The sequence below is a fragment of the Candoia aspera genome, chromosome 1, assembly GCF_035149785.1.
Source record: "Candoia aspera isolate rCanAsp1 chromosome 1, rCanAsp1.hap2, whole genome shotgun sequence".
In the NCBI taxonomy this organism is placed as follows: Eukaryota; Metazoa; Chordata; class Lepidosauria; order Squamata; family Boidae; genus Candoia; species Candoia aspera.
In genome coordinates, this window is record NC_086153.1 from 69,646,461 (window position 1) to 69,670,384 (window position 23,924).

The window sequence follows — 23,924 nt, forward strand, 5'->3', positions numbered from 1 at the left end:
CCTAGAGGGAATACTAACAAAATTTCATCATGTCCCTAATGATGGGAATTCCCAGATGGATGAGTAAATCAGACAAAGGGAAGTGAAATTATAGCCCATCTTTAAGCAAATGCTGTTGCAAATCCCATGAGAAATAAGCTTGCCGAAGGAGCAACAGGTACTCTGTTTCTGGAGAATGTATTATTATAGGCTCCCCGCTTTTCCCTCAGCCATGAGAAGTCAATTAGGCAAGGCTGAGAGTGACCAGGGAATACATGGACTGCCTGTACAATATTAGCTTTCATTACAAATATAACAACAGTAATTCTTGGAAACTAGTGCTTTCCTTAAAAACACATCTGAATAAATTTCCTACATAATTCTACTGTTTCAGCCCCCTTCCATCACTGCAAACTAGTTTTTCTTAAACTCTGCACTCTTCCAATTTGCTTTTTCTTTTCCTTTGGTTATGCTGATTACATAGAATCAGGCCTCACCTTCTGCTGTTAGGTTTACATGTACATAAATCCCACAAACTTGGGTATGTTTCAGGCCAACAGGAAATGGCCACATTAAGAATATGGTTGTCTATCCCAAAGCAAGGTTCAGTGAGTCAGTCTCCAAAAAGATAGCCATATTAGGCCATTTCCCCACTAATGAGTTAAAGGGCAACCCATCTTTCCTTGTGTCAGCACAAAACAGTGTTAGCACAGTACAGTATTTGCTGTCACCATCACCAATCCCTATCCTGCCTCAGTTCAATCTGCTGCAAGTCCCTGCCCAATGCTGTTGTCCTGATCTGTGAGCATGCCAGCTGTTATGGGCAAAGTGACAGTGGTTTTCTTCCCTTGCTTTGCGGTGATCTCTGGTCAGCATATCACTAATGTCAGAAACACCCACCAATTGGAAAATTGCAGGACAAATGAAGAGGGTCTGATATTATTGTGCATTCCAGAGCTCTCTCTGGGCCTCTCCAGGCTGATTTGTCTCCCCTTCCCCTTCATTTCAGCATCTCACAAGTTCAAAACAATGTGAAATAAATACATGGGAAGAAATAGCACTGGAGAGAAGTGAGGCAGAACATGCCATGATTGTGCAAGTAGCAAGGCAATCTAGTGGGATAACTGAAACTGGCTAACTGCTGACCAAACATTTCTCTTAGGTAGGTGGGGGAAGTGATAGGAAACTGGCAAATAAGCAACAAAAGCCCAGTTCCACATCTCTCCTTATTCTCAGGACAGGACAGTGAGCAAAAGTGAGACTGCTGTATTTATAGGTAAAGATCCCGCATATATCATTTCAGAATTATGTTAATACAACATTACACAAATACACCACTCTTCTTCCCCAAATAGTGGACTTCTGTTTCCTTGTTGGAATCATAGAGGTGAAAAGGACCATTTAGACTATCAAGCAATGCAAGAATCCAAATTAAAATCTCCAAGACATGTGCCTCCATTTGAACACACTTGAACACATCCAATGAACCTGAGCCTGCTGCCTCTCTGGGTAGCTAATTCCATTCTCAAACTGTTCCTAAGAAGTTTTTTTCTAGCATTCAGTCAGAATCTGATTTCATATAACTTAAGCCTATTGTTCTATGTCCTGTACTCTTGAACAAGAGAGAACAGGTCTTGATCTTCTGTATAACATTCTTTCAGGAATATGAAGAGTGTTATCTTTATACACCTATATATATATACCTAGTTATAAAAAAATCCCCTCTCACCCCTATGGGTGGTATGTGTCTTCCTCAACCTCGGGTCCTCTTCCAGAGGCCTGGGAGTTTGAGGCTTCTGAGCAGGATCTTAGCTGTTCATAGCACTGCACTCTTCTGGATAGAGAGCTCTGATGTTGTTCTGGGATCTGCTGGAGCCACTTACAGTAGGTATATATATTAGGAGTGTGTGTGTGTGTGTGTGTGTGTGTGCATACAGTATATACAGTACATACAGTAAAGTATATACAGTATACTGTGTGTGTGTGTGTGTATAAACATTATATATTAGGTGTATATAATATACCTAGTCATCTTTTCTCATGGTTAAATGTACATGGGTACACACTATTCAAATTGAGGTCTGACTAAGTCAAAATAGAGTAGAATAATTAGTTCTCATGACTTGAAAATTATACTTCTGTTGATGCAGCCTAAAATTACATTTCCCTTCTTTTCAGCCACATCACACTGGTGGCCCATATTCAGTTTGCAATTAACCTACTATTCCTAATAGTACTATTGTTGCAAGTACTATTACCAAGTGAGGTATTCTCCATACTATATGTGTAGGGAGGCGGGGAGAAGCATTTGATAAGAACTTTGTACTTTCCTCTGTTTAATTGCATTCTGTTAGTTTCAACCTATTTCTTCAGCCTCTCAAGATCATTCTGACTTTTATCTTCTAGAGTATTATCTATCACACCAGTTTATGTATCATTGGCAAATTTGATAAGCTTTGTTTCCACTTATATTTCCAAATCTTTAATGAACATATTGAAGAGCAGAGGACCCAAGGCTAAACCTTGTGATACTCCATCTGAGTATTCTGGGTTTGATTCCTGTGTTCTACAATAGACAGGTCTTTTGTGTATATATAGCTTTCTATTATCTGCAATAAAATAACTTATCTGTGTTGAATCCTTGAAATTTCTGCTGTTAGCTAGCTACAGAATATAGAGTAGAGTTAATGGAGAGTTGAAATTTATTGACATGCCTTGGAGAGAAGTCTGACACAATACAACTTCCAAGCCCACTCTAAGCTCATTTAATTGTCATACCCATACTTAAACTAACTTGCTAATCAGCATGTCATGGGGTACTTTGTCAAGTGCTTTGTTGAAATCAAAGTATACTGTGTTTACGCATTCCCACAATCTATTAAAGAAGTTACTCAGTACAAAATCTGGCAAGATCTGTTCTTGACAAATCGATGCTGCCATCTGGAGAACAAATCTATCTAGTGACCAGAAGGAAGGAGGCTTGCCCATACCTCCCAAAATACACTTCTAGTCACTTGAACTTGCCTCCAAGACAATGGGATAATGAGCATTACAGGGTTTTTTTTTTACAGATTTTTATACACCCAAAAGCTAAGGTAGTCCCAGAGTAGAGTGTCACATGGGCAAACCAAGTTGTGCTTGTTATTATGTGGGCTCCTGCATTTTGAACCATCTATAACTTTGACATCTTCTTTAACGGCAGCCCCATGTACAGTTAGTTGTAGTAGTCAAATTTATGGCATAAAAGCATCAGTCACTATCAACAAAACCTCCTATGTAGGAATGGCCACAATTGGTTTACAAGATGAAGTTATCCAGAGGCGTCAATCTGTTCTTCCAGGATAACCTGTGAGTCCAGGGAACCTCCAGACTGGGAACCTGATCAATCTGGAGAGTGCAGCTCCTTCCTTCCTCCAGAATCAGTTGGTTTCTGAATCTACAACCAGTCCGTCTTATTAGGGGTTAGCCTAAGTCTCTTTTGCCCCATCCAGACCCCATTGGCCTCTGGGACAGCAGCACTTTGACCACATCTCTTTCTTGGGGTGGAGATGACGTCCCCAGTAAATGTTAAACAGTAAGGAGGGAAGGGCCAAGCCCTGCAGCATCTTATATCAGAGTAGGGGTTGTCAAGGCAAGTGGGGACCGGGCTATGGTCCCTTTTTCCCCCCATCAAAAACAACAGAATTTAGTGACATTTCAAGACAAATCTATCATCACGTAAGTTTCTGTTGATCAGCACCTAACCACAGCAGAAGCATGGCAACATCTTGGGGTTTTTTGCCATGAACCCACAATACTGCTGTTATCTCCAGCTCAAGAGTTAGGATTAAATCATCCTTAACTGTACAATGTTACACTATTTTCTCTTACTGAGACTGTTCAAGGACAGCCTCAAGGTGCCTATAATCTGTTAGGCTTTATATCTTATTATGGTACAGAGAATGCAGCTGACTGTAGTGACTTGAAACAGAGGCAATAAAGTCAGGATAGAGATTGGCATATTTCATGACGGTGGAGATTGGGGGAGACCCTGCAAGTGAGCAGTGGGGCAGGGTCCTCGACTTAACAAACAATCTGCATTTGCTCAGAAGAAAGTCCCATTCAATTCCATCGCTATTCGTTCTGCCTACATCTTCCAAGGGCTCTTGCGGTCAACGCTCAGCGACGGCCCAGCTCCCCACCGTTCAACTTTCCGCTCAGGGTACAAGCGAGGGGCGCGCGAATGCAGGAGCCTTAACAACTTTTGGTGGAAACGCGGCTCAAACCAGTTGATGCTGAGCCGCGGCGAGCAGCGTCGACGTGAGCGGGTGCTCGTAAGCACCAACCTCTGGACAGTGTTCTGCTGCATCCTCTCGTGCCTCCTGCCCGAGCACAAGCCATTAAATGGCATTTCTGCCGCGAGAGGCTCGGCGGAGCGAGGAGCCATCCAGGTTTGAGCGGTGGCAGCAGAAGTTTTCTTAGCCGCGGGCGGCCGCGGAAAAGAGGCGGCGTGGGATGGGCGCGAAGGACGCAGCCTTCCCACTGCACCAACCTGCAGGCGGGTGGAATCCGTGGGATGGGAGGGGGCGCGCGCCCCTCGCTCCCCGTGGCCGCCGCCGCCGCGTGCGTCCCTCCCTCTCTCCGTCCCTCCTTCGGTCCCTCCCTCTTTTCTTTCTTGCGCGCCCGAGAATGTGTGCAGCCGCTCTCAGTTTTCCCCTCCGTCGCCCCAGCTTCTGCCAGGAGCCAGTGCCGCAAAGAGCCGGTTGGGGCTGCGCTCGCAGCGAGCTGCAGCTCGGCGGGGGCCAGAGGCTGCTGCCCCCGCCGCGGCTCCCTCCGCCTCGTCTTCCCCACCTGGCGCTTGGGTGCGCCGTTTGCCCTGAGCCTGTCTCTCGCTTGCCTCTGGAGAGTGCCCCCCGCGCGTCCTCGCCGGCGCTTTGTTCCTAAACCCAACCCCGCGCTCTCCGCCTACCTCGCGGCTACCCACCCGGCGTCTTCTTCGTTCCGCCTGGACTTTGCCTTGTCATGTCAAGATGGAAGGCAGGAGCGACTGGCTCGCCTCCTCGACCCGCCCTGAGGGCTTCGAGCAGATGAAGCTGAAGAACAGACCCCGGGAGCCCTCGCCTAGCCTGACCAGAGTGGGCTCCAACTTCTACAGCGCCGTCAAGCAGCAGGACTACAGTGCCAGCGTCTGGTTGAGAAGGAAAGACAAATTGGAGCATGTAAGCTACTTTTATTGCTCTCTCCTGAAGCGCTTGACTGACCGCCGTTCCTCTAATCCTTCTTTCAACAAGCCTGCCAGGCAGGTTAATCGACCCATTTTACAGGTGCGAAACCTGAGCTGGAGCGGAAACTTCTTGACCACTTGCAGTGTTTTGGGCTGAGTGGGAATTTGCACCCAGGACTCATAGACGTGGTCATGAAGTCACCAGGAGTCGAGCTCGATTCGAAGGAGACTTTAGCTTTACTTCGGTATGGCACAAGTCCAACTTGATATAAACACTGCCTCTCAACATAGGTTGTCCCAACCTAAACCTCCCCCCCAAGAATATCTAAAGTGGAGTAAAAACATGTTATCTGGGGACAGCATTTCAACTACAATCCCATGTATACCGATTTGGGAGTATGTCCTTTTGAACATGATAGGACTTACTTCTGAATAAACATACATAGGATTGCATGTGATAGAACATGCTTAGCCGAATATTTTGATGTCCAGATAGTTAGGTCATTGTTCAGTCCCCCAGAACTGCAAATAGGTTTTCTGTTTTCAGTGTAATATGTTTTATCTCTTTTTCTTGGCCACTGTCTGCTGCAAACCAATTTTCACATCCATGTCCCATGAAGGTATATAGATGGTACACATTCATCTAGTTGCTGAGAGGTTATGGAAACTCTGTAATCTTGCAGCATTCTTCTCCAGCTGAATGCATGTTGCAGTGTTATGATAGCTTTTTTGCTTTGCATCCTTTATTTTTTATTTGGAAGTATAGAATTGCTGTATTCTAGAAATACTTTTTCTGAACATCTCTTACATGGCTATGCAAGGTCGTGCAAACTAGATTTCATTGCACTGTCAATTTCTGCAGGAATAATACATGTAAACTGAGGGGTTTGGGGACCAGGAAACAGCTGAAGCTATGGCTGGCTGCAATGAATTTTTTATGCTGGGTTTAAGGTACTTGGAAATATTCCTGTAGTTCAGAGGTTTTGGAGCAATGGACTGTCATGTTCTTATGTAATTGATAGCATGAATGAGCTATATGAATAATGGAACAGCATATTTTAATTTTAATATTAGGTTAAGTACATACTGAGTTAAACTCTATTGTGAAGTTTGTTGCATGCATATTAGGAAGCAAGAAAACTGTTAAGTTTTATAATGCAGCAGGCTTGCTTAAGGGGATGCGATGTGCAGTTCAAAAGAAGGTGAAGTAGAAGGTCCTTGTGCTCCTTATATGCAATACATGAACAATAAGGTGCTGTTAATGCAAGTTAGTTCCTTGAAAGAAACCACTGTATCAACATATCCTGACTTTTGCATATACATTATCGCTACAGTACATGAATCGGTGCCAAGTGATGTAATCTAAAATACAGTCAGAGGTGCAGTAACTGGAATGGTGGAAGCCTTGCATTCCTTCAATATTGAATAGCACTATTCATTTAGGAAAGGATTCTGAAGGAAATAAGTATTCAGTAAAATACAGTAGGTATACATGCCCAAATATGGATTGTGTTTTAGTAAATTATAGCATAACAGAATGATCAACAGTGGGAAGTGAAACTCTTGAAATATCCTGAACAGCCTTATAGCAATTTGTATACATCTTGATTCAACAAGGGTTTTAGATAGCAGATTAAAGCAAAACTACTGATTTTGCTTCAGTAAATTTAAGTTTCTGTTTCTTTTTGTTTAAGCATCAGTGTTTTAACTAAATGTAGCATATTTACTAACCCTAACGATAAAAAAGAACTAAGTAACTGTAGTAGTGTTTGGTTAAAACACAATTGTTATATAACATTGTATACTATAATTTTATTTTCATAAATATATTATCTTTTCTAACCAAATTCCCCCAATCCTGGCAATGGTTTGCAAATTATGTAAAACAAAATGTAGATAAAATATAGAATTAAATGAGGTGCCTAGTCTTGAGCCTTGGCAAGATGATGATTTATTAAAAGAAATACACTGACCTGAGAATATCACAGTGAATTAAGGTGGATAAATACACATAATTTGGGGTATTAATGTGTGTGTGTGTGTGTGTGTGATTAACAGTGTAATGCAATCTGCATAATGGTCATGGCCATTTGAGTTCAGTGATAACTCCATTTGTTTACTTATTTGGTGGAACATACTAATTCTACATTAATTCTCCATATCTATGTTTATGGGATGAGTAAAAAAAAATGGGTAAGCAGAGATCTAGAGGAACTATAATGATCTTACAGGAACAATGCAAAAACATTCTTGTAGGTTGTTTCACAATGTGTAATACGTGTTGGAGTTTATAACTGATGTTTTGTGGCTATCTGACAATCTGCTATCAGGCAACTTGGTATCTTCCAAGTATTTTGGACTACAACTTCCGCAATCCCTTGCCAGTTGCTGTAGTGGTTGGGTGATTAAGAACTCAAATAAAGAAAAAATTGGAGTGCACCAAGTCATCTACTCCTACTTTATATCAACTTTTTATCTTATTTTTATTTAAAACATTTATATAGGACTTCCAATGTTTAAAAAATTCAAAGTGGTGTAAAATAGAAATTTTAAAAACAATATGAACCAATACACACACACACACACACTACTGAATGTCCAACCTAATAATACATGCATTGTAATATAACACATTTTCTAGAAGTCTAGAAGAAAGTGAAATGTAATAATTGATGACAGGATGAAGGGTGGTTCAGCATGAAGTCCTCTTAAAAGGCTTGCTGTTGAGTTTAGATTAGGCAGTCTGATTTGGAATTAAAGCCATCCCTGTATATGAGTGATTATCCTCCCTTCTGTTGGAGGAAGACAGTAAAAATACAGGAACTGAGCCAAGAACATCCCATCAGCTATTGTACTCATTAAACAGTGGTAGCAGGAAAGACAATATTAGGTGAATAGAACTTTCCCACTGCATTGATTGGAGGGGCATGATAGTCTAAATTATTTGCAACACCAACATTGATATTTATTCTTTGACTTAGTGTTTCTGTAAAAAATATCCTTGAAGCAAAATACACCATATATGATCATGTGGCTGAGATATTACAGTCTGATCTCCCTCCTTTTCCAGTGTGCTTTGTGGAGGGAAAAAATCCTGGAGGGATTCTGGCCACATTATCTTTCAGTTTTAGCAGCTGCCTGCTAGCCATTCACTCAGGTAATGTTAGCCATGGAACATGCTGAACTTGAAGGGCTTAACTTTTTTCACAAACAATGGCAATGATTTTAATATAATTGCATTTTGCATTGAGTATCACTTTTTCCTTATGAATGTTAACAAGCCAGAGGAATCCACAGGATGGGAGTGAGGTGGCATATAAATTTAATAAATAAAATAAATCTGATCCTTTCATCAAAATGATGCAAGCAGCATTATGCCATCACGATACATGCTCCATCCCTTTCATATGTGCATGTAACATCACAAAGGGTGGACCTTACATTGCAATGGCATAATGATGCTTTCATCATTTGGTCTCCTGGTAGTTGCCTCTGTGACTATCTATGACTATAGAAATAAAGACAGTCTACTGTTTGCACCATCTCTGCATAGGATTTTTTTTTTTGCATTCTTGCGATGGATGGATTGAGAAGAAGCAAAGAACTAATATAATTTCTGTATCATAAACCTAGCATCCCCTTGTTTTCAGTTCTTGGATTATAGCAGTGTTTTTCAACCTGGGAAACATCCAGATGGTATGGGAATTCCCCAGAATTCCCCAGCTAGCATGGTTATTGCTGAGAACTCTGGGTGTTGGCAGTCCATAAAGCTGGAGGTTGCCCAGGCTGGAAAACACTGGGTTAGAATAAGATGAAGCAGAGAACAAATACAACAAATTCTGTGCCATAAAGCTAATATTCTGTGTCCTCTCTCCATGTTCCCTCACTCTGGGGCTTCTCAGTTGTGCCCCCATCCATTTTACTGTGATTAGGTTTGGTATTAACAATTGAAATTTAATCTAAATATCAATTAAAACAGTGATAGAGCCTTAAGGCTTTGCAAATTAACACAATTTCATTGAAAGTAAACAAAATAATCAAATTTAAAGCCATATTTTAATGGGAAGGATGAGCTTTTTACCCTTGAATTGTACCAGTACACAGACCAGTGTTCCTGCAGATACAGAGTTATCGTATTTTCATGTTAGAACATGTTTTGATAGGTATTTTAAAATTAGTTTTGGTATTAGTCATTTTTGAGACGAAAGAAAAACAGAAGCAACTCTGATTCCAATGTTGATTTTTGAATAGATGGGGAAATCTGATTATGCTTTATTCCTCCTCCCCTTGTGTACAATTATCTTACTCCCCAAAGTCAGAAAAAGAATACTGTAAAAAGAGATAATACTGTCTCTTGCTTTAAATCAGCTTCTCTTAGAATTTATCCATAGGTTTTTTTCCCTAGCCATGGAAGGAAGATGCCCATAGGTTTTGTAGGTGATGTCTTTATGACACTGCCTTCATCTAATCCCCCACTCATACTGTATTCTCTGTACTTCCTTGTAATTCCCTCTTCAGAATAAAGATCAAATCAGACAGTTAGAGTTTTGCATAGCAGCCATGTGCCATCCAGGCATGATTATTCTGCCTCCTAAGCAAATACAGTATGTTCAACAACAATAACAGCAACAACAACAAGCACAATAAGGTTTCAGCTTAATTTAAGACTTGGGAAACTGCTTTTCAGGGAAGCATAATCTTGCACTGATTTAGCAAGCTTACTCTGTTGGAGAAATCTCTCTCATAAATTTCCCAAGAATTTGTTGAAGCTCAGATTGGTAATTATGGTACTCAGGCAGTAGAATCAAGGTAAAGTGGGTGAGGATACAATCTCCCTATAGAGACTTAAGCAAATTAGAATAGCTTCTGATTGGATATAGCAAAGTAATTGGCTATAATTGATTGGATGTAGCAGCATCTTATGTATCAGTGAAACCAGATATGGGTGGATTTGATAAGGTAATGGAGTGGAACTACAAAAACAATAGTGTACTGAAAGAATACAGAGGGCATTCCATGAATATAGTTACTCTCTAGAGAGTTATGGTTATGGGGTTTGTGCTAAATTGGCCTTGGTTCCCAGAGCCTGTGCATGCCTCCTAGTATTTTTTCCTGGTTTTATCAACATTCCTTGGTATAGCTGTACTGACAGGGTGGCTTCTCAAATCTCTGGAAAGGTCATTAGGGGAGGGGGATGTTTTGCTTTGTTTTACTTGTCCAAATCAGTGCCATGCTTTCTTCTACAATTCCACAGGACTTACCAAGAAGACATATTTTGCAACTCCCCATTCCATTTTCATGCAGCAACCTTGCATGCTGTAACCAGTGAGAAATGCTGAGAAATGCTGTCTTATTCTATAGCACGGTACGAGTCTTAGGATTTCATGGCTACAGTAGCTTTGAGGAGCAGTTCTCATGGTTCCCTGAGTTCACAGATATTTGCAAATCTATTTGTATATAGTCTAATACACTAATGTACTTCAGTGCCTCAATGTCTTACTTAATTTCACAGTTTTAGCCATCACAAGGAATATTTTTAAGACAAATGAATTGGAAAAAAGTAGGTGGGAAATACTGTGTTATTCTAAGGTTATTAGGAGGATTTGCTGAGTTGATAGGCTTTAGCTTAGCCAGGACATACCTTACAGTATATTGCTGAATATATATTGATCTTTCAATTCTGTAACAAGTACATGTAAGGCTATGATATATTTGGAAACTATATCCATGTCTACGCACACTTAGGCTTTATGGAATTATTTGCACTGTTGAATTCCCCTTCTGTCCTATCAAGAAATACTTGATACTTAATAGTTAGGAATTAGGCAATAATCCATAAAATAAAATTTTGTAGCTTTTTATACAGTAATTCACTGTACTGATGATAACAATTATGACGTTAAAAATATACAATACAATGGTCCATGGGCTACATCTAATACTGTATGAACATACTACAGCTCATACAATGGGAGTCTTCCCATTCCTTCCCTTTTCTCTTTCTATGTTTAACATGTGCTCTGTAAGGTCCTGGATGACTGCTGTTCCCAATTTATACATCCAGTTTTTATTTTATTTATCCTGTTTTTAATTATGTTGAGTTGTGGCATACAACAAAGAAAACAACCAGCAGAGAGAAAGAGAAGAAAATAAAATCATGAATCATGGGCTAGAAACCAGGAGTCTAGTCCTGCCTTGGGCATGAAATCCGGCTGGGTGACCTTGGGCCAGTCACTCTCTCTCAGCCCAACTCACCTCACAGGGTTGTTGTTGTGGGGAAAAGAGGAGGAGGAAGGAGGCTTAGGTACAGTATGTTCGCCACCTTGAGTTATTTATAAACATAATAAAGTTGGGGAAATAAATAAATAAATAAATAAATGTGCAAAGTGGTGAGTGAACATCTGTATCTAAGGCTGAAAACTGCCGCTTTACTGTTTGTTATGACCAAACTGCCAGATGAGCCGCTTTCACTTTATGAATATTTTAATGGCTTTGAGGAAGAATTCCACATTGTGGAGACTCAGGAAGCAAAATAAGATAAGGGGTTGAGAGAAACTATTAAGCCAGAAGTGGATTGACTTGTAGGTACCCAATCAATCAAGCAATCAATCAGTAAGTAAGTAAGTAAGTAAGAATTGTGTATGCATGTCTGGATACCTCCCGGACAGTTGTCTCTGCCCATTTGATAAGCTCTTTCAAGGTAGACATGCACCAGTTCTCTTTGCTAAACATGTCATCTCATGGGATTTTGGCGTTCTCTATGGCTGCCCTCTAGAACAGCACTTCCCCTGAAATCCGCATGGCCTTGACTGTGGCTTTTTCAGCCGCATGGCCTTTACTGGGGCAAGGTGATTTGTGATCCTACTTTTTGGTATTGACTTTGTTTGTGACTGACTGATGTCTTGTAAATTTTAAATTTGTTGTGCTAGGATTTTAATATGTTTTACTGGTTTACTGCTTTTCTTTTTTGCTGTTGTGCTTAAATTGAATCAGAATGTTGCAATGTTTGTTGTGCTTAAACTGTAACAGAATGTTAAATGTAGGATGATCATGAGAAAGGGGGTTTCAATAAATAATGAGCACAGAAACTAAAACATACCAGAGCGTCTAGTGCAGCTACTTGCCACTTGCAAAAATATTGCCCCATTTCTGATTGCTTATTTAGTTGCCTTCTTATCTGCAAATAAGGTAAGCTTTACCTCTAGGTAAGTAGGACAAGCAGATTTCTTCACCTGGCAAGTGGACTAATAGGCTGCTTCATTTTCAAGACATTTGAAGAAGAGACAAGGGATTGGATGTCCTAGATCTGATCCCAAACAATAAGGAAGAGCTGGTGGAAAAGGTTAAAGCACTGAAGACTTTGGAAGAAACTGTCCATGTCATCTTGGAAAGTAAAACACTACAGAAAGAGAATTTTTAGCATAAATGTATGTGCACACTAGATTCAGGACAGCCAATTTCAACAAGGTTAAAGAAGTACTAAGGACTGCATGGGCAGAAATCCTTAGGATAAATGAAATGCAGGAGAGTTGGGAGCCTGTAAAAATTAAGCTATAGAAAGTACAATTGCATACCACTCCAATGAGAAAAGAAATGGGTGCCGCTTAGCAAACCTTTGTGGGTGCATAAGGACCTTTCAGCTAAGCCAAGCGTTAAAACAAACATATATAGGAAAGGGAGGATGGATTTATTTATCTGATTTAGGCACTGCCTGATTCTAGTCAACTCTGGGCAGCTCACAACATAAAAACGTAATAACAAATATACAGTTGGAATAGAAAACATTAAACAAGATGGTGAATCTAGCCAGCAATAACAAGACATATATTACACACCCAGCTGCAGCCACCCTTGTCCAAAGTCAGGCCCTCCAAAATGCCATCAAGGTGGCAGCCACCTTGATTTCAAGGGGAACCCTATTTCAGAGGCAGGTGCGGTGACAGAAAAGCCCTGATTCTGGGGCCCTGATAAATGGCACTGCTCAATCAAAAGAAGCTGGAGCATGCCAACTCTGTCAGGCTGAACTGGCCAGGCAGATACCACAGGAGATAGGCAGTCCCTCAAGTAATCAGGCCCTATGCCATGTAGGGCTTTATAGGTTGTAGCGAGCACTTTGAATCACACCTGGAAGCAAACTGGCAACCAGTGCAGCTTGTGAAGCAAAGTTGTCACATAGGCATACCAAGGCATGCCTGTCATTGCCTGCACAGCTGCGTTCTGGACCAGTTGAAGCTTCCAGTGGTCTTCAAGGGCAGCTCCATGTACAGCATGTTGCAGTAATCGAGTCTTGAGGTGACTAAGGTATGAGTGACTGTCTGAAGGATCTCCCGATCTAGGAAAGGCTGCAACTGGTGAATCAGATTAAGCTGTGCAAAGGCCTTTGAGTCCAGGAAGACCCACAGATTTTGCCCCACTCTTGAATGGGGAAGGGCAACCCTGTCCAAGGTTAGAGATAGAATATCCCCAGATTCCCTTTTGATTTTTAAAGCATCAACAGATTTCTTTTGTATGCCCAGTGAAACATTTTTTTTCCATGTCATTCTTGTGGTCTGTCATTTGTAGATCCAATTCAGTGTCAACTCTGTTTCTGTCTTGTCATATAAAACTTGTTCCTCTTCTGCCATTTCTTTCAAAACATCTTTTGGACACAGTCTATCCATAGAAGCAAACATCACTATTGACATTGCTGATATTAACTAGAGCCAGACATCCTGAAGAGTGAGGTTGAAAGGGCCTTAAGAAGCATTGCTAATAAGAAGGCAGCAGGAGACAATGGCATCCCAGCTGAACTGTTCAAAATCTTGCAAGATGATGCTGTCAAGGTAATGCATGCTTTTTGTTGTTTATTCATTTAGTCGCTTCCGACTCTTCGTGACTTCATGGACCAGCCCACGCCAGAGCTTCCTGTCGGTCGTCAACACCCCCAGCTCCCCCAGGGACAAGTCCGTCACCTCTAGAATATCATCCATCCATCTTGCCCTTGGTCGGCCCCTCTTCCTTTTGCCTTCCACTCTCCCTAGCATCAACATCTTCTCCAGGCTGTCCTGTCTTCTCATTATGTGGCCAAAGTATTTGAGTTTTGCCTTTAATATCGTTCCCTCAAGTGAGCAGTCTGGCTTTATTTCCTGGAGGATGGACTGGTTTGATCTTCTTGCAGTCCAAGGCACTCTCAGAATTTTCCTCCAACACCACAGTTCAAAAGCATCGATCTTCCTTCTCTCAGCCTTCCTTATGGTCCAGCTCTCGCAGCCATATGTCACTACCGGGAACACCATTTCTTTAACTATGCGGGCCTTTGTTGTCAGTGTGATGTCTCTGCTCTTAACTATTTTATCGAGATTTGTCATTGCTCTTCTCCCAAGGATTAAGCGTCTTCTGATTTCCTGACTGCAGTCAGCATCTGCAGTAATCTTTGCACCTAGGAATACAAAGTCTTTCACTGTTTCTACATTTTCTACCTCTATTTGCCAGTTATCAATCAAGCTGGTTGCCATAATCTTGGTTTTTTTGAGGTTTAGCTGCAAGCCAGCTTTTGCACTTTCTTCTTTCACCTTCATCATAAGGCTCCTCAGTCCCTCTTCTCTTCTCCTCAGTCCCAATTCCCTTGACAGCATCATCTTGCAAGATTTTGAACAGTTCAGCTGGGATGCCGTCGTCTCCTGCTGCCTTGTTATTAGCAATGCTTCTTAAGGCCCACTCAACCTCACTCTTCAGGATGTCTGGCTCTAGCTCACTGACCACACCGTCAAAGCTATCCCCGATATTGTTATCCTTCCTATACAGGTCTTCCGTATATTCTTGCCACCTTTTCTTGATCTCTTCTTCTTCTGTTAGGTCCTTGCCATCTTTGTTTTTGATCATACCCATTTTGGCCTGGAATTTACCCCCAATGTTTCTAATTTTCTGGAAGAGGTCTCTTGTCCTTCCTATTCTATTGTCTTCTTCCACTTCCATGCATTGCTTGTTTAAAAATAATTCCTTATCTCTTCTGGCTAACCTCTGGAATTTTGCATTTAATTGGGCATATCTCCCCCTATCACTGTTGCCTTTTGCTTTCCTTCTTTCTTGGGCTACTTCTAGTGTCTCAGCAGACAGCCATTTTGCCTTCTTGGTTTTCTCTTTCTTTGGGAAGTATTTTGTTGCCGCCTCCTGAACAATGCTGTGAACATCTGTCTATAGTTCTTCCGGGACCCTATCTACTAAGTCCAGTCCCTTAAATCGATTCTTCACCTCCACTGCATATTCCTTAGGAATATTAGTGAGCTCATATCTAGCTGATCTGTGGGTCTTCCCTAATCTCTTTAGTCTGATCCTAAATTGTGCAAGAAGAAGTTCGTGATCTGAACTACAGTCAGCTCCAGGTCTTGTTTTTACCGACTGTACAGATGTCCGCCACCTTTGGCTGCAAAGGATGTAGTCAATCTGATTTCGGTGTTGTCCATCTGGTGAAGTCCATGTATAAAGCCGTCTCTTAGGAAGAGAGTGTTTGTTATGCAGAGTGAATTGTCTTGGCAAAATTCTATCAGCCTATGTCCTGCTTCGTTTTGTTCTCCCAGGCCATACTTACCTGTAATTCCAGGTGTCATTTGACTGCCCACCTTAGCATTCCAGTCTCCTGTGATGAAAAGAACATCTCTTTTAGGCGTGTTGTCCAGTAGGTGCTGCAGATCCTCATAGAATCGCTCTACTTCAGCTTCTTCAGCATTTGTGGTTGGGGCGTATATTTGGATCACTGTGATGTTAGATGGCTTGTCCTGAATTCAAATTGAGATCATTCTGTCATTTTTTGGATTGTATCCAAGCACTGCTTCAGCCACTTGACTATTAATTATGAAGGCTACTCCATTTTTTCTGTGGTCCTCTTGTCCACAGTAGTAGATCTGGTGGTCATTTGATGTGAAGTGGCCCATTCCAGTCCATTTCAGTTCACTGATGCCCAAAATGTCTATCTTTAATCTTGACATCTCACCAATAACTACATCCAATTTGCCCTGGCTCATAGATCTTACATTCCAGGTTCCAATGGTGTGTTGATCCTTAGAACATCGGATTTGCCGTTCACCACCAGCACCGTCGGCCGCTAGCCATCCTTTTGGCTTCGAGCTAGCTGTGTCATCACGTCTGGGGCTAGTTGAACTCATCCTCTGTTCATCCCCAGTAGCATTTTGACCATCTTCCGACCTGGGGGTCTCATCTTCCGATGGTATACCGACATATCTCTGGTTGTACTGATCCATTGAGTTTTCACGGCAAGAATACTGGGGTGGGTTGCCATTACCTTCCCCAGGGATTGCATTTAGTCTGACCTCTCTGTCATGACCTTCCCGTCTTGGGTGGCCCTTCATGGCTTAGCTCATGGCATCATTGAGGTGCTCAAGCTCCAGCACCATGACAAGGTAACGATCCTTTGCTGAAGAATGCATGCTATATGCCAGCAAATTTGGAAAACACAAGAATGGCCATCAGACTGTTAAAAACCAACTTATATCCCCATACCAAAAAAGGAAAACACTAAAGAATGTTGAAACTATCGAACAGTGGCACTCATTTCACATGCCAGTAAGGTAATGCTCAAGATCCTGCAAGGTAGACTTCAGCAATTCATGGAGTGAGAATTGCCAGATGTACAAGCTGGGTTTAGAAAAGGCAGAGGAACTAGGGACCAAATTGCCAATATCCGTTGGATAATGGAAAAAGCCAGGGAGTTTCAGAAAAGCATCTATTTCTGTTTTATTGACTATTCTAAAGCCTTTGACTGTGTGGACTATAACAAATTGTGGCAAGTTCTTAGTGGTATGGGGATACCAAGTCATCTTGTCTGCCTCCTGAAGAATCTGTATAATGACCAAGTAGCAACAGTAAGAACAGACCACGGAACAACGGACTGGTTTAAGATTGGGAAAGGAGTACGGCAGGGCTGCATACTCTCACCCTACCTATTCAACTTGTACGCAGAACACATCATGCGACATGCTGGGCTTGAGGAATCCAAGGCTGGAGTTAAAATTGCTGGAAGAAACATTAACAATCTCAGATATGCAGATGATACCACTTTGATGGCTGAAAGCGAAGAGGGACTGAGGAGCCTTATGATGAAGGTGAAAGAAGAAAGTGCAAAAGCTGGCTTGCAGCTAAACCTCAAAAAAAACCAAGATGATGGCAACCAGCTTGATTGATAACTGGCAAATAGAGGGAGAAAATGTAGAAGCAGTGAAAGACTTTGTATTTCTAGGTGTGAAGATTACTGCAGCTGCTGACTGCAGTCAGGAAATCAGAAGACGCTTAATCCTTGGGAGAAGAGCAATGACAAATCTCGATAAAATAGTTAAGAGCAGAGACATCACACTGACAACAAAGGCCCGCATAGTTAAAGAAATGGTGTTCCCGGTAGTGACATATGGCTGCGAGAGCTGGACCATAAGGAAGGCTGAGAGAAGGAAGATCGATGCTTTTGAACTGTGGTGTTGGAGGAAAGTTCTGAGAGTGCCTTGGACTGCAAGAAGATCCAACCAGTCCATCCTCCAGGAAATAAAGTGAGACTGCTCACTTGAGGGAATGATATTAAAGGCAAAACTGAAATACTTTGGCCACATAATGAGAAGACAGGACACCCTGGAGAAGATGCTGATGCTAGGGAGAGTGGAGGGCAAAAGGAAGAGGGGCCGACCAAGGGCAAGATGGATGGATGATATTCTAGAGGTGATGGACTCGTCCCTGGGGGAGCTGGGGGTGTTGACGACCGACAGGAAGCTCTGGCGTGGGCTGGTCCATGAAGTCACGAAGAGTCGGAAGTGACTAAACGAATAAACAACAACAACAAAAATTAAAGTCTTTTTTTTTTTGCTGTTTATTTCAATTGTTTTAAAGTTCTTAAGCTTGTAATTAAAACTTTCTTTCATTAAGGATTGAAGGCAGACTCACCCGGTGTTTTCAGACTTGTTGATCCCAAGGTCTCTAATAGCTGAAAAATAGTTAACAAGCAATTTCCAAATGTGACTAGAAAAGGAAGTATGTGAACTTAGTGTCCTTTTAAAGATGCTGACTGTGGTTTGAGCAAGATGGCTATTCCCCCATCTACAAGTGCTCAAAACCTGCCAGAGAGTGCTGTCTTGCGGTCCCCTTGTGAACTACAAATGTATGGAGCACTTATGGATGATCTTCCGTCCTCTCTTTGTCCAGAGAGTTTCAAAGAACTGGTCTACTCACTGGCTCTTCATTCTTTGCCACAGTCATCGGCTCTGCTTTTCGTGGACCTGTCTTCAGTCTGCCATGTCTTCCTCCGGAAACTGGTAGCTTACTGTCCTGATGGATATGAGATCAGACCTGTCATCAAATTATTGATGCAAAAATATTGAAGCATACAGAGTGCTTCTACTTTTATGGCTTTCTTCATTTCAACAGAGACTCCTTGTGTGCAAAGCAATATGTGAGCAATTTTATGAACATGTAAAGCAATATGTGAACAATAACATTTGTGTCATGTCTTGCAAAGGCTATGCATCCATGCTTTATCATAATTTCATAATTAATGTAGCAGAGATTATTATAGTTGACTTCATAATCCCATGATAATTAATAGCTGATATACAAATGCCATCTTAACATAGTCACAATTCTTCTTTTATATCTTCAAATTATATTTTGGAATAAAGTTAAAAGAAAAGCATCCCTTAATAAAATAACAAGACCACTAATGAAGGGCACTCACTGATTACATTTTGTGTCATCTCAGTTTATCCTGTAGGAAATGAAGACTAACTATAAAAACAAACATTACAGCAACAACTTCCTAAAAGTTCTAGCATCAATCACAATGTGCTCAACTGAAATCTGTAATATAATTCATGAAAATTATATTAAATTTGTAATAGCCAGCAATAGTCAGCCCAAGAAGACAATAACAATGCATGTTAATATTTCCTTATCGGAACATATTATCTCCATATGCAGCACTGTACACAACAATAGGCCAAGTGGCTCTCTAATGTGTAGATCAGCAGGTTTGCATGTAGAATCCAGGAGTTTCTCAGGATAAAGATAAAGATTTAAGTCCTGGATGAATTTTGATGCATGGTTTATTAAATGTGCTATATCCAAATGGCTTCTTTGTAAACCAACCTAGAATTAGCAATGAAGGATGGTATATAAATCTCTTCAAATAAATAAGCAGAAAGTGTGTGAATTGTGTAAGTGGAACAATCTCTTTGCAAGGACAAAGTAGAATACATGCTGAAGGAAAGTGCAATGAAGTGGAAAATGAGACCTACTGCCTGGATTCATATATTCCAATCATCTATGATCTATAAGCCATAGAAGCTGAGTTTGCACAGTATTTACAGTCAGAACCAAAGGAGCTACATTATTATGTGTAAACTCAAAGCATGGTATGTTAATGGCAGACTAAGACTAGGGAACCCAGAACTGAATCCCCACTGAGCTTCCAAACTCATTGGATGATCTTGTCCTAGACATTATTGTCTACTTTCTTATTGCTACAAAGTACAGAAAAATATAAGAAAACGACGAATACTGAAACTGAAACCCAATAAAAAACCAAGCATATGAAAAACAAGAAGCCCAAATGAAAAGACGTTCTTTAACGAAGTTAAATAAAAGGAGTTCAGAGGGAGTAAGTCTAAATCCCCAAATGTGAGACCTAATGAGAAAATAAAAAGTTCCCCAAGCATAAATAGCAGGGTTAGTAAAGGTAAAGGTTTCCCTTGACGTAAAGTCCAGTCGTGTCCGACTCTAGGGGGCGGTGCTCATCTCCGTTTCAAAGCCTTGGAGCCGGCGTTGTCCATAGGACACTTCCGGGTCATGTGGCCAGCATGACTCACGGAACGCCGTTACCTTCCCGCCGAAGCGGTACCAATTAATCTACTCACATTTGCATGTTTTCAAACTGCTTGGTGTGCAGGAGCTGGGATTAACAACGGGAGCTCACCCCGCCGCACGGTTTTGAACCGCCGACCTTCCGATCGACAGCTCAGCGGTTTAACCCGCAGCGCCACCAGCAAAAATGGAGCTAGTGTAAAAGTAGAGAGCCTCTGACTGATGGAAAAGGAACAGGCTGAAGTTTTTGAGATCTACATTTGTCAAAGGGAAGATACCCAGAGGAAACATATGTTTGAAGCTTCAGAACTGAGTGAGGAAGAATCCAGAACTACAAAGGAGACGAGACAAAACAATAGACATTCAAGTATGAGGTGACCCTTCAAGCCTTATCTTGAGGAAGGGTGTGTTTGTGTGTGTGGCAGAGTGGGTTGCAGTGGTGGACTTGGGATGATACAATGGTCTCAAGGTTAAAAGATTTCTCCTGCGGCTCAGTGTCACATAGACACCAAGAAGCTTCGTGTCTAACTAAAACACCTGCCTTCTAGCTGTAAATATATTAAAGGGCAGAAGCATTAAGTAAGGGAGGAGGAGGTTGCTAGGCATTCCTGCAGTTGTTTTTGTATGGCATAGTCTGGTGATACTGTGTGTAACAAGGAAGGAACCGCAGTTGGATACCCAGCAGGAGCAAGCAGGACCCAAGAGAGAGATCTGTTGAGGGAACTGGCTGGTGGAAGGGATTGTAGTTTGCGTAGAGCAGACCAGAGGTCATCAAGGACAGCTTGACAAAGGAGCCTACAAAAGAACTATTTTTATCTCCTCCCTTGGATAGAAGCAAGCCCCAAAGTGAAGGCTCAAAAAGAAACTGTGTGAGTGAAGGAGAGAGAGAGTGAAACTGATAAAATAAAGCTCCATTTGAAATGGTCTGTATAGAAATGTGTAGTTTGTTAAGCTAAGGCCACTGTATATATTAAATATAACTAAAAATAAAGAGTGGAGACCGTGAGTTCCAGTCCCGCCTTAGGCACAAAGCCAGCTGGGTGACCTTGGTCCAGTCAGTCTCTCTCAGCCGTAGGAAAGAGGCAATGGCAAACCACTTCTGACATCTTGCCAAGAAAACTTCAGACAGTTGCCAGGAGTCAACACTGATTCGAAGGTAATCAATCAATCAATCAATCAATCAGTAAGTAAGTAAGTAAGTAAGAAAGAACTGTGTGTGTATTCTTACACAGGATCATATAGATGAGTCTTTTTCAAATTCAAGACTGTGACTGAACAGATTCCAAGTCTCAATATACAGTTCAGTTTCACCTTCTTTAAATCACATTAATTGTAATTAGACAACAATATCATACCCAAATGGGATCACCATACAGCAGAACCTAATAATTTGTGCCAGAGTTCCCACAAATATATCTCCAGCATACCCATTTTAAAACATCCCGAGGTGTTCAGTAAACACAAAAAATAACCTTTTGATGAATTAAACTCATCTTAAGATAATGGGAAATGCATTTAAAACCAAAACCATTGATTTATCATTATAGGATATTATACCTCTGTATTCAAGAGTTCTTGCAAATTACCAATATTTGTCTTAATAATCTTTATCAGCTTTATATAGAAATAAATGATAAACTTAGATTCTTTTCAACAGAACAAGTAACGTTGGAGTTTCAAAAGCTGTTAAAACATCAAATCCAAATTAAGAAGTCCGAAGATATTTGAACTGAAGATGCTGCCATTCTGCACATTTAGACAATCCAAATTCATACTGAAATATATCAAACATTTTAAAGGAACATTATGTATGCTAACCTATCTCACATCAAATGTGTAAGGTAGGGTATTAAATTCTACTGTATACTACCTCACACATCTGTTATGAGGATAAAATTAGGGGAGAATATGCCACTCCTTGGAGGAAGGATAACACATAATGCAGTAAAATAAATTAGGAGGGACATAAATAAGAGTTGATTATAGATAATTTTTGTGTATCATATGAGTAGGCAGAGTCATGGGGGATCTCCCAAAAGTCTAGGCCATTCTCTTTTTTTTCCACCCCCATAGTATGGATCCTTGTCACACATAGTGCAGCCTGTTGATCCTCTGAATTGCTTCTACTGCTGCAGACTGGGAGGTAGGAGTGTGGGCAAGAGGAATGATGTGGAAGGGAGCAAGCATCTCCAGGTAGAATGAAAAGGACTGGAGACATGCAAACAGGCGCTATCCTTCAATGCAGAGGTAAGTAGGAGGAAAGGAACTGCATTTCTATGGATTGCAGAACAGCTAGAGTATCTGGCAGCTTTCAGCAAGACTGCAGGAAGCCTGTAAAAGCAATGGGGCTACTTTTACAGGCATGGAGTTTTTGCCACATGTGGTGGACCTCATGGAACATGATTATATGGATTCAGGCTGATAGAGGAGGTCGTGGTGCTATTGCTTAGTGAACAAAAGTAGACTTGGCACATGCTAGGAGGTCCAATACCAAGAAGAAGCAAAACATACAGATGCAAAAGTTATGTGACAATCAAAACAGAAACAGTTTTCCAAAAACACTGTTGCCAAAGAAAAGACCATTCTAGAAGATGCTCATTACTCCTTAAATCTCAGGGTACTTGAAAGGATTGCATTATGTATAGAGATACTTCTAAAGTTCACTAGAATTATACCCAGTGTGTATGATGTAAAGTCCTGGAGAAAATCTATGTGCTTGCTAAGAATTGATATAAACTTTATTGCATATAGTCATCAATCTAATGTAGTGAGGGGTGAATGAAATCTGGCAAACTCAGCAAAAATGTAGCTATAATCTTCATGAAGATAAAATACCACTTCTAAAAAATTAAATCTTTAATTCCAAAGGGTTCACTGGTCACCATGTAAGATTGCCTAACTTCAACACTGAAAATCTTCTTGGAGTATTTCTCTTTTCAGTAATAAAGTAAATTTAAGTGTTTTAGCCAACTTAAAAAAAGTTACCTGGAAAAACAAATAATCTGAACTATGTTCAATATAATATTAGGTTTCTCAAGTCTAATTTGCCTTTATGATATTGTCACTTTCAGAAAACTGGTTCCACGTGTTTTTCAGCAATTAGCGCAGCAGTAATGTATAGATGTGGAAGGGATATGGACATTCTTGTTGATCATAACTTAAAAATGAGCCAGCTGCTGAAAAGGCAAATACTATCTTGGGATGCATTTACGGGAGCACAGAGTCCAGATCACAGAAAGTAATTGTCCTATTCTATTCTGCTCATTTGGAGTATTGTGTCTAGTTCTGGCTACTAGAATTCAAAAAGGACAGTAATAAATTATAGCAAGTTCAGAAAAGGGCTACTAAGATGATGAAGGGTCTAGAAACTAAGTTCTGAGAGGAATAATTAAAGGATCTGGATACGTTTAGCCAACAGGAAGCCAACTGAGGGGACACATGATAACAGTCTTCCAATCTCTAAAGGTTTATCACACAGAAGAGGACTTATTCTCTATAGTCCCAGATAGAACCAGTGGGATAAAACTGTAAGAAAGGACGTTCTGGATAGATGTCAGAAGAACTCACTGACTACACAAACTGCCGAGCAGTAGAGTAGGCTGCCACATGACATACAGGTAGTCTTCACTTAACGATGGTAATCGAACCTGGGATTTCCATCGCTAAGCCATGCGGTTGTAAAGCAAGATGGCATAGCTTAGCAACAGCAATCTGACCAATTCCCCTTGCCATCGTTAAGTGAATTTTACCCGTCGTTAGCCTGAGCACCCACCACAATCCAAGCCATTCCGGGCTTGGTTCCTCCAGCCCCGAACATTGCCTTCAATTCCCCCCTGCCTATCTCCCCCCCTGCCTATCTCCCCCCCTACCTATCTCCCCTCATCTCTGCCCTTTTGGAAGCCCTGCACCC

General features: G+C 41.1%; 1 protein-coding gene across 1 annotated transcript in view; it reads left to right on the forward strand.

The window, feature by feature from the left end:
- The first annotated feature begins 4,988 nt into the window (after positions 1 to 4,988).
- PLD5 (phospholipase D family member 5) overlaps positions 4,989 to 23,924 on the forward strand; it is a 116,024-nt gene continuing 97,088 nt past the window's right edge. Inside the window, exon 1 of the mRNA XM_063306309.1 lies at positions 4,989 to 5,177. Coding sequence (XP_063162379.1) covers positions 4,989 to 5,177 — 189 coding nt within the window. The remainder of the gene's footprint in view (positions 5,178 to 23,924) is intronic.